This window comes from Mirounga leonina, unplaced genomic scaffold, assembly GCF_011800145.1.
Source record: "Mirounga leonina isolate KUSES-001 unplaced genomic scaffold, KU_Mleo_1.0 Mir_53, whole genome shotgun sequence".
Lineage (NCBI taxonomy): Eukaryota > Metazoa > Chordata > Mammalia > Carnivora > Phocidae > Mirounga > Mirounga leonina.
This window is the reverse complement of record NW_023270807.1, coordinates 57481425-57496005: the sequence shown is the minus strand read 5'-3', so window position 1 is coordinate 57496005 and position 14581 is coordinate 57481425. Positions and strand designations below refer to the sequence as shown.

The following is a 14581-nucleotide window of genomic DNA, read 5'->3' as shown; positions in this document are numbered from 1 at the left end:
CCGGAAGGCAGCGTGGCAAAAAGCCGGCTTTGCGTGTTTTAGTGCCCCATTGTTTTCAGAATGCTGTAGTCTGTTGGAAAGCCAACAGTGGCCATAAGTGGTGTTCGCTAATTTTTCTCAAAAATGAATTTCCAGACTCCTGAATAGCGTGGTGCTGATTCACTTTAAAAAAAAAAAAAGAAACCACTCTGTGGTGTGAACACGTGTCCTACTCAAAGATATGCTGGAGTAGGTTGTACAGAAGGAGAGTTAATAGTTAGGCGAGGGTAGGGTTAATAATTAGGAAAGGGTATTAACATCTGACTTAAAAATTTTTAAAGACTTTTTTTTTTTTTACAAATAGATATGTCAGTATTCATTTAAAAATTTGAAACCCTGAAAAAATGTTTTTGATCTTCAGATATGTTTCCAAGAGTCTGTAGTTACTTTTCTTCAAACGTAGACTCGTAACTTTTTTTCCACTTACTATACTATGGAGATTGTTTTCTGGCAAGATGTGTAGTTCCACTGCATTATATTTAATGAATGCAGTATATGGCTGTAACATACTTTAACCAGTGATGTAATGATGGTACAATTTCACTTTTGGTAAGAAATTAAGACTGTTCTCACAGTTAGTACTTTATTTCCTAAAGTGTTTATTATTTATTTAGTACATGAGAATTAGAGATAAATCTGCTTTCTGGGAATTTATAGGGAATCAGTGTATGTAGTGAAGTACTTTGTTTAGGAATTAGAAATCTGGTTTGAATCTCATTTGATAACTAGCTGTTTGATTTCTTCCAAGTTATTTATCTCTGAGTCCCCATTTTAGCATCTGTAAGATGAAGATAATTTTGTTAGGAAAAATTGAGATAATTTAATGTAAAAGTTCTTAGGAAGTTAAGAAATATCCCAAGGTGTAAATATCTTTACAAAAGAATATATGTTTATGGTGTTAGATATAAAGTGAGTTTGAAAATGTAAGTTCCATTTTTGTTCAGACCTCAGTAGTCCCAACCCTATTGAATTACTTGTAGAATTATCACAATTCCTAAATTATTCAAAACCCAAGTTCTCTAAGCATCATGTATAGACTAAGTAAAATGTACATAAATGTTATTCAATTAAAGGGTTACTTAATTTATAGAAGTTTTTTGTCATGTATTTTCCTAAATAATAAAAGAATATGTGTCCCATACTGTTTTGTAAATTCTTTATAATCATGCAAGTAGACTTTATACTTGAAGAAATTAGAAATAATAGCCGTTGTAAAATTATCTTCACTCATATAAATTGTTAGTCTTCTACACACATGTGTAAACATCAGATAAAAAATTACTGAGGCAGTGTCATATAGTGTAAAACCACTAGTCTGGTGTCATTGAGGCCTGGGTTTAGGTTAATTCAACATATTTCTATTGAGGCACCTATTTTGGGCTAGGAATAGTGAAGGAGTACAACATGGTACACAATATTATAGTCACCCCTGAAAGAGTCAGTTAAGCTGGATTCTGAAACATGGGTAAAATTTGGATAATCAGAGACTTGGGGAAGGTTACATAAAGGCATAGAAATAGGCATAGCATAGGACAGGACCTGGTTTTTAGATGTTAAGAAATCCTTGTTGGCTGGAGTTAGAAATGGATAATGGTCAATAAGGCTGGAATAAAAGGGTGGAGTCAGCTCCTAGGGTGACTTGAAAACAAAATATAGGAGTTTGGACTGAATATCAGGCTGTGCTAAGCTGCTCAAGATTTGTGATCAATGATAGAATTGCAGCCATGGTTTCAGGAAGATACTAGTAGTTATATTACTAACTTTATTCTTTAAGGTCAGTCACATTGTCTTTGGGTCCTTCTGAAGATTAAAATTATTTTTTTCTGTTCTAAGACTATTTGAATTCTATGACACAGATACAGGTTCGTTCTTTCTTTTATTTGAGAAAATCAGTAATGAGGAATTAATGCTTTAAAGAGATTAGTGGCTGCTCCTTTACTTCCTCTTACTTTGGTAAGAAGTGTACTTCTTTTAAACAGCAGATTCTTTTAAATGTTTTATAATATGGCTAAGTTTATTTGACAAGATTCTATTTATGTCCATCCTTGATGGTATTGAATGTTTTTGAGTGAAAACTATATAAATCTATTTCTTGCCATTTCAGATTCACAGTACAAATTGGAAAGGAAGCTATAGATCTCCTGAGGTTTTCTCCTAGCTCTAAAAGTCTGTAATTCAGATATATTTTGTATACCTTATTTTGGTTTATTTAACTAGCCTATCAAATCAGTTTTTAAAAATCACTTTTAAATAAGTTTTAGCTAATGCCTCAAACTGTTTTTAGAAAGAGGTAAAGAGTTGTTACCAGGTAGTTTCTCCTTTCTAGATAGGGAATGATTACCAGTAATGATTTATTGACCTAATATGGTTCTTTGGGAATTTGGGAAGGGACTTAAAGGGATTTTTCTGTTCCTAATTTGGTTATCTTTATCAGTATATTTTCACTGCTGGAATTACCCAGAAGAATATTTGTAGTAGTTTTTTTGAAGAGGTTAACTTCAACGGTGATTCACTTGAGCTAATACTGTTTCTTTCATCTTCGAATAGTTGGAATAGATAATGGGAAAGAAGCAGTTGAAAGTGCGGCTGCATTTCTCTTCAAGACATTTCACTTGAAGGACTCCATTGGTCACAAGGAGACAAAAGCTATCAAGCAGATGTTTGGTCCCTTTCCATCATCATCGGCCACTGCAGCTTGTAATGCTACTAATCGAATTACTTCTCGTTTCCGTCAAGACAATCTCACTGCTCTTATCCAGATGACAGAGGAAGAAAATAGTGATAGAGTTTTATTTGGTAAAAATTTAGCATTTTCATTTGACATGCATGATTTGGACCACTTTGACGAGTTGCCAATAAATGGTGAACCCCAGAAAACTATAAGCCTTGATTATAAGAAGTTTCTGAATGAACATTTTCAGGAGCATTCCACCCCTGAGCTCAAGCCTGTGGAAAAAACAAACGACTCCTTTTTGTGGTGTGAAGTTGAGAAGTACTTAAATGCAACTTTAAATGAAATGGCTGAAGCAACAAGAATAGAAGATCTTTGCTGTACTTTATATGATATGCTTGCTTCCGTTAAAAGTGGTGATGAACTTCAGAATGAGGTATGGTGGAAGTTATTGAAGTTTTAATATGAATTATCTTAATAGCCTTTTTAAACATGGATAGTTAACAAAGATAGTTTAATATTGTGCTCCTGTAAAATAGGTAGCCAAATGGTTTATATAGTATGCATGTATATCTTTCCACTAAGTAGTTGGAGGAGGACTGTGAGTGTAATGAATAACAGAAGACTGAGGGCAACAGTTAAGATGTCCACATGTCTTGGTTATTGGGACGGTCCTAGTTAAATCTGCTGTTACATTTTAATAATCAATAGTCAATAATCTTCAAAAAGTGTATAGGTTTAAATGATGAATCATGATTACTGTACTAGTAAGTGTTAATGTTTGTATAGTGCTTTATATTTCTAAGAGTTCTTTGATGGAAATATAATAAATTTCAAAGTATTAGAAATTTTACCTATATATTAAGTGACTTACTGATTTAGAAAAATATTTTTCACTAGTTTCCATGTTTGAAAGAATAAACTTTGAAAAACAGACTGATCTAGAAATAACTGGACTAATTTATATTACTTAATAAAAAAGTCTTTATAAGTTTTTTATATCACATAAAGGAAAACATAATTTTAATTCCTTTCTATGCCACGATTTAGTTACGTTATTCAAAATGATGAATTACTCTTACAGTTACATGAAAAGTTCATCTTAAAGTGTTTAGTTTTGCTCTCAGTACTGGCATTATATTCCTTTCCTGTTATAAATTTAATATAATGTCAACCTAATCTTAATACTGGTTAAGTTAGATGAGTAACATATTTAATGAAGGATTAAGAGAAGTGGTATACTGTTGCAGAGTGGGTAGAGGCTTTGAAATCAGACAGTCCTTCCTTTCCCTTTTATTGGTGGTAAGACTTTAGGTAATTGAATTTCCAGAGGCTGTTTTCTTGTTGGACTGCCTCACAGGGCTATGAATGCAAAGATAATAGAATCGTTATAAGCCTTAAATGATCTATCTATATGTGAAATGGTAAGTAGCATTTAGTAAATACTCATTACATGGTAATGTAGCTATGAATATTATTTGTTATTGTTACTATTTTAAATCACATCAAGTGTCAGAAATACAGATAAAAAAATACTAGTTTGTTTTTTTTTTTCAGAGAAAAATTAATTTAGGGAATTAACTAAACAGATATTGGAGGCCTGACCCCATGGTAATGATAGGTATTATGCTGATAAACTTCAGTTTGGAAATAAGTTATCGTATTGTTAATTCTGTGATCAGTCTCATTTATCTTAACTTTTTTGCAGTTTAATTTATATCAAGATATGTTCCACATTTGTAAATGGTTTTGCTCTAACATTCTGAAAATAATGGTATTGTTTTAAAAATTGGGATTTATAAAGAAAATTCTACTGATACTTGTTTATCCTAACTGAATACATAGCAGTTGTCTTATTATGATTATAGTAAACTGAAATTTACAAACATATAACTAATGGAAATTTTATTTTCTGAGTTAGCCATAAAACTTTTCTTTTCACTTCTGAATATCTGCAGTGAAGTTTGTATTTCTTATTTCCTTGCCACAATTTTTAAGTAGTAACTGAATTTGATTGTTGGAGGGAGAATGTTTTTTAGTTCTCAAGATTTTTTTCATAATCTACCTTAGTACAAGGTCAAACTTAATTCACGCATCCATCCATTCATCATATGTGTATTGTATGTGTTTATTATGTATGAGGTACAGTGCTAGTTACTGGACATAGAAGGATGAATAAGATAGCGACCTTACTCTCGGGGAATTCATTGTTCAGTAAGAGGTGACATAACATTAGGTAAGTGTACTCAAATAGCATAGGTATTATGTTACTACAGTTGACCCTTAGACAGCACAGATGTTAGGGGCATTGACCCCATGCACAGGCAAAAGTCCACCTATAACTTTTGACTCCCCCCAGAACTTAACTGCTAATAGCCTACTGTTGACTGGAAGCCTTACTAATAATGTAGTCAATTAACATATATTTTGTATGCTAGAGAAAGGAAAATGCTAAGAAAATCATAAGGAAGAGAAAATACATTTACAGTCATGTACTGTATTTATTGAGGAAAAACCCATATATAAGTGGACCCACACAGTTCAAACCGTGTTGTTCACAGGTCAACTGTATATAGAAAGAAAATGGGGGTGTAAAAGAACCAGTCATAGATTGTGTGGAGGGGTTACTATGGTAGGAAAAGTATTCATAGAGGAGGTTAATCTTGAACCACGTCTTAAAATATGACTATATTTAACTTCTTCAAGTGGACCAGAAAGGTAGGGAACCTATTTTAAATGTGAACAAGAATGCAGTGTGTTTAAAGAGCTGTAATCTGTACAGTGAGGGTGCTGGTTGTAAAAGGCATGTGGTTGAGAGACAAGGGTGGGCAGACAGGTAAGGGCCAAATAAAGTAAGGGTTTGAAATACACCTTGTTAAGGTGTATTGGGAGCCACTCTAAAACCTATAGATACACCCTATATGGTCTGGTTCAGTGATTTTTCAGCCAGTGTTTAATGGACAGTTTAACATGTAAGTGAATATTTCACATTCTACCAGTGGCTTGAGTAATGGAGTTTTAAATGATTCATTTAGTGTTTTGGTTTTTCTAACTGTGAATAAAAATAAACAATTATTATGACAGTTTTTTTTTTTTTATTTTACAGTATATGTTATTTATACTTTATATATTCGATCCCTTTCTGTGCAGTTGTAGTTTGTTACAGCAAATCTTCCCTATAATTTTGAAGTAATGCTTCAATAGAAAAATGTTTTATTACAGTCACTCTTGACCACTGTTATTTTCACTTAAGGTGTGCTATACCTTATGTGTTGTCTTTTGACTTTTAAATTCTTCACTTTGAAGCCTGGAAAGGGTGTAATTAAAAGAGTAATCAGTATGTGTGATAGCATGATTAATCTCCATTTCTTTTGGAGGTTTTAATTGACTCCGGAATAGTAATATTTAAATAAACACGCTGTGTGCTGTTGCTCTAGAAATTCAGCTGAATCATAGGAATATATTTTTACATATAATGTAAGAGGAGTATGTTAAAAGCTATGTCTATGCTGAAGGCATTTTTCTTCCTCAGCATAGGATTTCCCAATTCCAACTTTAGTTTATTGACCTAATGACTGATGATAAAGCTGTTTTTAAGGACTGGCTATTTAAAGTTTTTTTTTCCCCCCAAAGACCTTTATGTTATTGTTGAACTAGTGTTGGAAGCATGAGAATAAAAAGTGTGTCTATATGATGACGTTTACCACAAAGGTGGTGTGAGAGAAAGGTTCTAGTCTAAAATGTGTGGAGAGAAGTAATCCTAATGACAATAGTAATAACAGTGATGGCAATTTTTGAGGTCTATTGTTTGACATAAGCATTATGTTAAGTGTTGTATGTATGTGTGTCACCTCCTTTAATCTTTTTTCTTTTTTTTAATTTTATTATGTTATGTTAATCACCATACATTACATCATTAGTTTTTGATGTAGTGTTCCATGATTCATTGTTTGCGTACAACACACAGTGCTCCATGCAATACGTGCCCTCCTTAATACCCATCACCTGGCTAACCCATCCCCCCACCCCCCTCCCCTCTAGAACCCTCAGTTTGTTTTTCAGAGTCCATCGTCTCTCATGGTTCGTCTCCCCCTCCGATTCCCCCCCTTCATTTTTCCGTTCCTACTTTTTTTTTTTAACATATAATGTATTATTTGTTTCAGAGGTACAGGTCTGTGATTCAACAGTCTTACACAATTCACAGCGCTCACCATAGCACATACCCTCCCCAGTGTCCATCACCCAGCCACCCCATCCCTTCCACTTCCCACCACTCTAGCAACCCTCAGTTTGTTTCCTGAGATTAAGAATTCCTCATATCGGGCGCCTGGGTGGCTCAGTCGTTAAGCGTCTGCCTTTGGCTCAGGTCATGATCCCAGGGTCCTGGGATCGAGTCCCACATTGGGCTCCCTGCTCAGCAAGAAGCCTGCTTCTCCCTCTCCCATTCCCCCTGCTTGTGTTCCTGCTCTCCCTATCTCTCTCTCTGTCAAATAAATAAATAAAATCTTTAAAAAATAAATAAATAAATAAAAATTAAAAAAAAGAATTCCTCATATCAGTGAGATCATATGATACATGTCTTTCTCTGATTGACTCCTTTAATCTTTAACAGCAATGCTTTGAGGTAAGCAGTGCTGGATTTAAACCTGTTAGAAACTCCTAAGCACTGGAAAGGTTACATTCCAAGACACTTCACCTCCCCTCCCGTGAGTTATTAAAAAAAAAAAAATCATACTAAAGCAAATATAAGAAATTCTAATAAAATTTCATTTGTACCATTGTAGTTAAGTTGAAGTATTTTTCAAACATCACATTCTTTAAAAGCATTTTTCTCATTTTTTGGTACCTCTGCTTTGCTGGTACTTATTTAAGGAGATAATCTGTTGGCCTTATGGATTATTGCTTACTAGGAGGTAGCTAGCTGTTTTATAGAAATGTTGAGAAATTTCCCCAAGGTTACAGAATAAGTAGTGAATCCAGGATTTAAATTCAGAATTCTGACTCCACTGTGGTGTGTTTTCTTTGCCAAAAAGTAAATCTGTACATTTTGCTGTATTTGGTGCTTTGTAACATAAAACATTTTAAATATACTGAGGAATCTTTGGCATTAACTCTAATTCATAATTTCATTAGAAACAATGTTTTGCCCTTTTAGAGAGTTCCAAATACGGAATTGGTTGAAATAAGAGAAAGGATGAAACCTTATTAAGAATGAATTTCAGTATTTCTGCAGAGAATTAGTTACATTTGAAGTATTTATATGTTTTAGTGGCTGTTGAACTAATACAACAGCCCACTTCTTAGGTTTCTCAATACCATCGTCTTTACCTGCCCTACCTTGCACCTCTAAGGGCTTTTCTTCTTTTAACCTCTCAGTCCTAGTCATCTTTCTGTTAAAGCTACACTCATGATTAAGCCTTAGAATTTGATTGGGCTAGAGATTCTTTAAGGTTCTTTATGCTCTTGAGGTTTATTTATTTAAAAAAAATATTTATTAACGTTAGAGCATTTTAGCCATCGGAAACAAGTAAGATTTGAACATTCCATGTTCTTTTCTTTTCTTTTCTTTTTTTTTTAAGATTTTATTTATTTATTTATTTATTTGAGAGAGAGCGAGAATGAGAGACAGCACGAGAGGGAAGAGGGCAGAGGGGGAAGCAGACCCCCCGCTGAGCAGGGAACCCAATGTGGGACTCGATCCCAGGACTCCAGGATCATGACCCGAGCCGAAGGCAGTCGCATAACCAACTGAGCCACCCAGGCGCCCCATTCCATGTTATTTTCTTAATCGGGACCTGTCCTGATTGGTACAGACATCTTCCTGTTGCTGATGTTCCATAACCAGAATTGCAGCAGTCGGTTTAGTCCTACTGGCATCATATAATGAACTTTGAACACAGACTTCCCCTAGAAAGTAGTAGTATTAGTAACAGCAAATCTATGTTTTCAGTGCCTGTTATGTGTGGACCTGTACCAGGCTGTCTCCCTTGACATAACCAGTTTCTTGATAGTCCTGCATGGTAGGGATAAAATCCTCTGTAAAAAGATACAAAACAAAACTGAGGCCCATGTGTTTCCTAAAGTGATAAAAGCAAGACTGGTAGAAATTCTGGGACTTTTTTCTGAACCTAGGCCTACTGTTCTACCCAGTAGGCCATTAGATTCTTTGAAGAGAAGGGCACTGACTAACAAGACTATCTGAAGGAATTTCTATTCTTACAAAGCCAGGTCAAATTCTTTCTGTTTCCTTACCTGTGGTTTACCATGGGCAAACTACTAAGCCTTTATAAATATCAGCTCCCTATTTGTAAAATATCTGCTTAGGAATTTTGCTGTGGGGAATTGTGAGATAATATATATGAAGTACTTAGCATAATGTTTCACAGACTGTAGGCTTTCAAATGTTAGTTTCTTGCCTTCCATATTAATGAGTATCATATATTTACACATATTAAAGTTTTATTAGAGTGTATACACTATAGATGAGTATATAAAATTTTATCTATGCCTTATATATAGATGGTTCAAGTAATAAAATGATGCTTAAAGGCTAGGTCTTAATTCAGAGAATTATTATGTTTACTACTTTTTTTTTTCTATTTCGCTTTTTTAAGTGTCACTAATCCTAAAGAAAATCTTTTGAATTTAATTTTTGACGTGAGTTCTGATTTTAATAGTCTTTGTTAAAATATAAAAGATGTTAATAGAAAAACACTTGAGAATATTGGAGATCTGTTGAAGATGTATTGGAGTGTACATATCTCTTGGTACTCTTTCAATATTAAATGCTATTTGCAGAGTTATTAATACTGATGTAAATATTGATAGAGTTATTGTGTAATCAGTTCTTAGGAAAAGTGAATTTTGAGTTGTATTGATATGATCATAGTTTGCTTTTGTGCATATGGGGCTTATTCTTTATAGCATTTGTGATTTGACATTTGCTGTTAGCTTTCTCTCTCAACTCTTTGCAGATGGTGTTACTTGACTCATTCAAGTTAACTTCTGAATTTAACCCTGTTCCAGACATGTGCCTGATCCTAAGAAGTAGTTGGTTAGATTGTCTTCTGAGGGAAGACTGTATTTTTTTATTACTTATTTGCGTTATAAATGATTCAACATTCTTTGAAATTTTGATGTAGAATAATTAGCATGGTTTAATATGGTGGTTCTTGAACATTTTGTTCTCAAAACTCCTTTACACTCTTAAGAATTACTGAGGACCTCCTAGAACTTTTCTTTATGTTATTTATCAATATGTTCTATCGATACTGTATTAGAAATTAAAACAAAAAAGTTTAATACATTAAATTATTTAATAAGTATTTAAAAATAATATACCTAATTTGTTATATTAACATAAGGAACATTTTTATTAAAAATAACTTTTCTAAAATAAAAAATATAGTTTGAAGAATGGCAGTGTATTACATTTTTTCAAATTATTTCAACATCTAGCTTAATAGAAGACAACTAGATTCCCATATGTGCTTCCACATTTAGTCGGTTCTGATAATCATATATTATGTAGCCTCTACAAAACTCAACTCACTTTATACTCATGGGAGGATGTGAATGAACGAGGCAAATAATATTTTAATAAAATAAAATATACTAATATTAAATTTCTTATATTAAATAATGTTATTTAGTGTTTTTTTTTTTTTTTTTTAATTCATTTGAGAGAGAATGAGATACAGAGAGCATGAGAGGGGGGAGGGTCAGAGGGAGAAGCAGGCTCCCCGTCGAGCAGGGAGCCCGATGCGGGACTCGATCCTGGGACTCCAGGATCATGACCTGAGCCGAAGGCAGTCGCTTAACCAACTGAGCCACCCAGGCGCCCCTGTTATTTAGTTTTAATAATAATTTTGACCTCATGGACCTCTTAAAAGGATCTTAGACATTTCAGACCACACTTTGAAAACCACTGATTTAATGTATATACTACAGTCTGACAAGGATATAGTGATGGTTTTGGTATCTAGAATAGGGTGTTTATTATTGTGCAGAATGATACCATTAATGCTTTATGAAAAGATTTTTCATCTATTTGATGTTGTACATTCTTTTTGGTAGATTTAGCACTGATGAACAATACAAAGACACTGACATCAGCCAGGCTGGAATTAAAATAGTGTCCCTTCAGCTTTGAGGGCCAAATATGTGTTGCTTTTTCTAGTCTTTCCACCAGTGATCAGAAGAGCCTTTCCTCCAACCAAATCTGAATGGAGAGCTGCCACTGGGTAAAATTACATTTTTAAGACGTAGCGAATCTTTAGAGTCATAGAATTTCTCCACCCAATCTAGTATTTGTGGGTCTAGCATTCTGTCAAAATGATGGTGGCCCATATAATGAGGTCTAATGAAGTGTTTTTTGTTTTTTTTTTCCAAAAGGTATCCCATTCCTTTCTTGAGTAGTTCTCTTATAACTTACTTGTTTTGTTGAACTGATACTATTTCTATTATGTCTGCCATTTAGTCCTGTATTTCTGCAGTGAGGCAACAAAGTTGTAGGCATCTACCCTTTTACATGAGGATTTTTTTTTTTTTTTTTTAGATTTTATCTATTTATTTGACAGAGAGAGACACAGCAAGAGAGGGAACACAAGCAGGGGGAGTGGGAGAGGGAGAAGCAGGCTTCCCGCAGAGCAGGGAGCCCGATGTGGGGCTCGATCCCAGGACCCTGGGATCATGACCTGAGCTGAAGGCAGACGCCCAACGACTGAGCCACCCAGGTGCCCCTACATGAGGATGTTTTAGACATGGTGGTAGTTACATTTTCTCTCCCTTACCCTTTTTTTCTTTTAAGTGTAAAACTCTCAGTTTTCTTCTATGTTGCCATTAATCCATTGTCAACACAATTTGGATATAGTGGTTCAGTGCTCCATAGATCTACCAATATTGACATGTAGAATGCTTTCATCATCTTGTCTTCAGGGATATTAAAAAGTGAGTTACTTTGCCAGTTTAAGAACAATTAACCCAATAATCTCATAGGAAAATTAATTAAGACTATTTTTTCATGGCTTCATTTAGTGAATCCTGTTCTTTTTTGTTGTTGTTACATTGCTATGTGTTAATTTTAAGCTTATATTTAAGTATTTTTCACAATCCATGATTTTTATCTCTTCTGTTTTCTTTTTTTAAATTGGAGAATTTTGCCTTTCTCTGGCACTTTTTTTTTCATTATTTCTCAGAGATAGCAGTGATTATGTTTAAAATCCTTGCCTATTTAAAAGAGAGAAAATGGTATCTTACTGTTTAATTGCATTTTTTATTACAACTGAGGTTTAAGGGGTTTTTTTCATATATCTGTAGGCCACTTACAGTTTTCTTGTGAGAATTGCCAATTTTTCATTTGATCAAATTACTTTTTTATTTACAAGAAAATTTATAATGAGATTAAAAAATTTTTGCAGATGTTCTAAGTATTCAAGTAGGCAGATCTAGTCATCTTTTTACATAGGAGTCTTCCTTTCATGTTAGATTGCTTAGAAAGGCAGTCCTCAAGGCATGATTGAATCTACCATGTTTTTTGAACTTTGTTCATTTTTAGTCTCACTGGTTTTAAGTAGAATGTTATTTGGATCAGATGTCTCTTTTCTCTGTATTTCATTAATGGACACATACCTGAATATGTCCATAGTGCATACTCTAAAGTCATTTTTCTCAAGGTTCTTGTCACTTCTACATTGTTTACCATTTTAGGTTGTTCATTCCTATGTTTACTCTATAAGCAATGAACTTTTCATGAGGAAAGATGAATCATTTGTTCTACTTTTAGCTGAATGTGAAAGTTAGGAAAGGTCAAAATAGGTGAAATATTTCACCTGTTATAATGGGTCTCTTGAGTTTTATAATCTATATTGGGAAAGCATTAGCTGTATTTTATATTTATCTTGGTTGTGTGTTGCTTTTGTTCCTCTTTTTATGGGTCCAATTATTAAAATGATGGGTTGAAAAGGACATGATAAAATAAACATAAATTTATGTACTTGTAACCAGGAATACTATTAATTCTAGATAGGAAAATCTGGTTTAGCAGCTACATTTGTTTAAAAAAAGAATTTTTAAACCAGTCACTATTCCCTGCTTTATTTTTTGGCCACATTTAGGTTTTAACCATGTTTTACTCTATAAGAAAACACTGATGTCATACTTGATAAAATCCTTTTTTTTTTTTAAGATTTATTTAATTGAGAGAGAGAGAGAGCTTGCAAGTGTGGGAGAAGGAGAGGCAGAGAAGCAGACTCCCCATTGAACATGGAGCCTGACACCAGGGATGGGGGTGTGGGGCTCAATCTCACAACCCTGAGATCATGACCTGAGCCAAAATCAAGAATCAGACGCTCACCCAACTGATTGACCCAGGCACCCCAAAATCCATTTGTTGTAGTTAAAAAAAAAACCTGTTGTAGGTAAATGAGTGTCCGTCTGTTGGGCAAAACTCCATCTCCACCTGTTAATAACCTATAGTTTAACTTAAACTCACAATGAAGACTTGAACACTTGCTGTTACTAATCTGTGGCAGTAATGGATTTCAAACCATTTTGCTCTTCATTGGAATGGTTACTCAAAGAGTAAGACGTTTTGCCAAATTTCATACTTTTTCTCTTATTTTTCTGTTTGGCACTGTTTACTCATTTATTCATCATTCATTGATTGTCTACTGTGTGTCAAATATTAAGGTTTTCAGAGACAAAAAGGAAATCTAACAAAGTTTAACCAACCAACTCTCATTACCTTATTTCTTTGGTCTCCTCTTAGAATTTCCATATATATATATATATATATACACAAGGGGAATGGGCAAGAAAATTGTGTTTGATATAATGAATAATACTATGACTAATTTGGGAGAGCACATGCATTTTATATACCGAGAGATACCTATATTTTATTAGTAAAATAAAGGATATATTAGAGATACCTATATTTTATTAGTAAAATAAAGAATAAATTTCTTATTTTAATATTTGAGATTAATAAAAACATTTCAGGTGTTTCAATTGTCAATTTGTAAACAAATGACTATTAGATTTAGAAATTGCTCTGAGCATTCATTTAAATACTTAATACATTAATTGTGTTCAGCTTTATATATACATGCACACATATTCATACACACACATATATATAATGGCTATAAATTTGTTTATTCTAAGGCAATTAAAATAGACATATTTTCTAAGAATCAAGCTATCAATTTGCCATGAAAATGTAAAGCAAGCTTTTAAATATACAGTGGTACCTAGCTGTAACCTTACTTATACACATCTAATTAATTATAGCATGTGAAGAATGAATAGGTTCACATTCCAAGTAGTTTTAATTAAGTTGTAAGTGACCTTGGTTTTAGCTTTGTGTTAGATTAAGTATCTGTAAATAATGAACATTAGTTATCCTGAAAATATAATTTATCTAATTTTCTGCAGTGCAACAATTTGCATAACACATTTTTCTTGAGAGAAAAATAAATTCTAAATAAATGCTGTCCTAATTTTCATGGTCATTTTCTTACGTGTTTAAGACTTTATTTTGGAATGTATGAATATTTAATAATCTTTTATGCCATGAACCAAACTAAGAATAATTTACAATGTTATTAATATACTGTGCTTTATGTAATTATTCCAATACTCAGTTCCACATGGACTGTTAATTCAAAACTATTTTTCTCTACTTAGCTTTTAACATTTTTTATCATACTTCATTATTCTTAGTTTTCAATATGCATATCTATTTCATTTGACATGGAAATCTAAAATAACAAAAGAAGACATTCTCTAAATTGAATATTGCTTTTCTTTAGATATTATGTTTACTATATAATATATAATGTATGCTGTTTAGTACACACAGTAGAGGTG

General features: G+C 33.2%; 1 protein-coding gene across 1 annotated transcript in view; it reads left to right on the top strand.

Annotated features, from left to right (window-relative positions):
* Window positions 1-14581, top strand: part of ASCC3 (activating signal cointegrator 1 complex subunit 3) — a 354273-nt gene that overhangs the window by 34141 nt on the left and 305551 nt on the right. The window contains exon 4 of the mRNA XM_034991607.1: window positions 2587-3146. Coding sequence (XP_034847498.1) covers window positions 2587-3146 — 560 coding nt within the window. The remainder of the gene's footprint in view (window positions 1-2586; window positions 3147-14581) is intronic.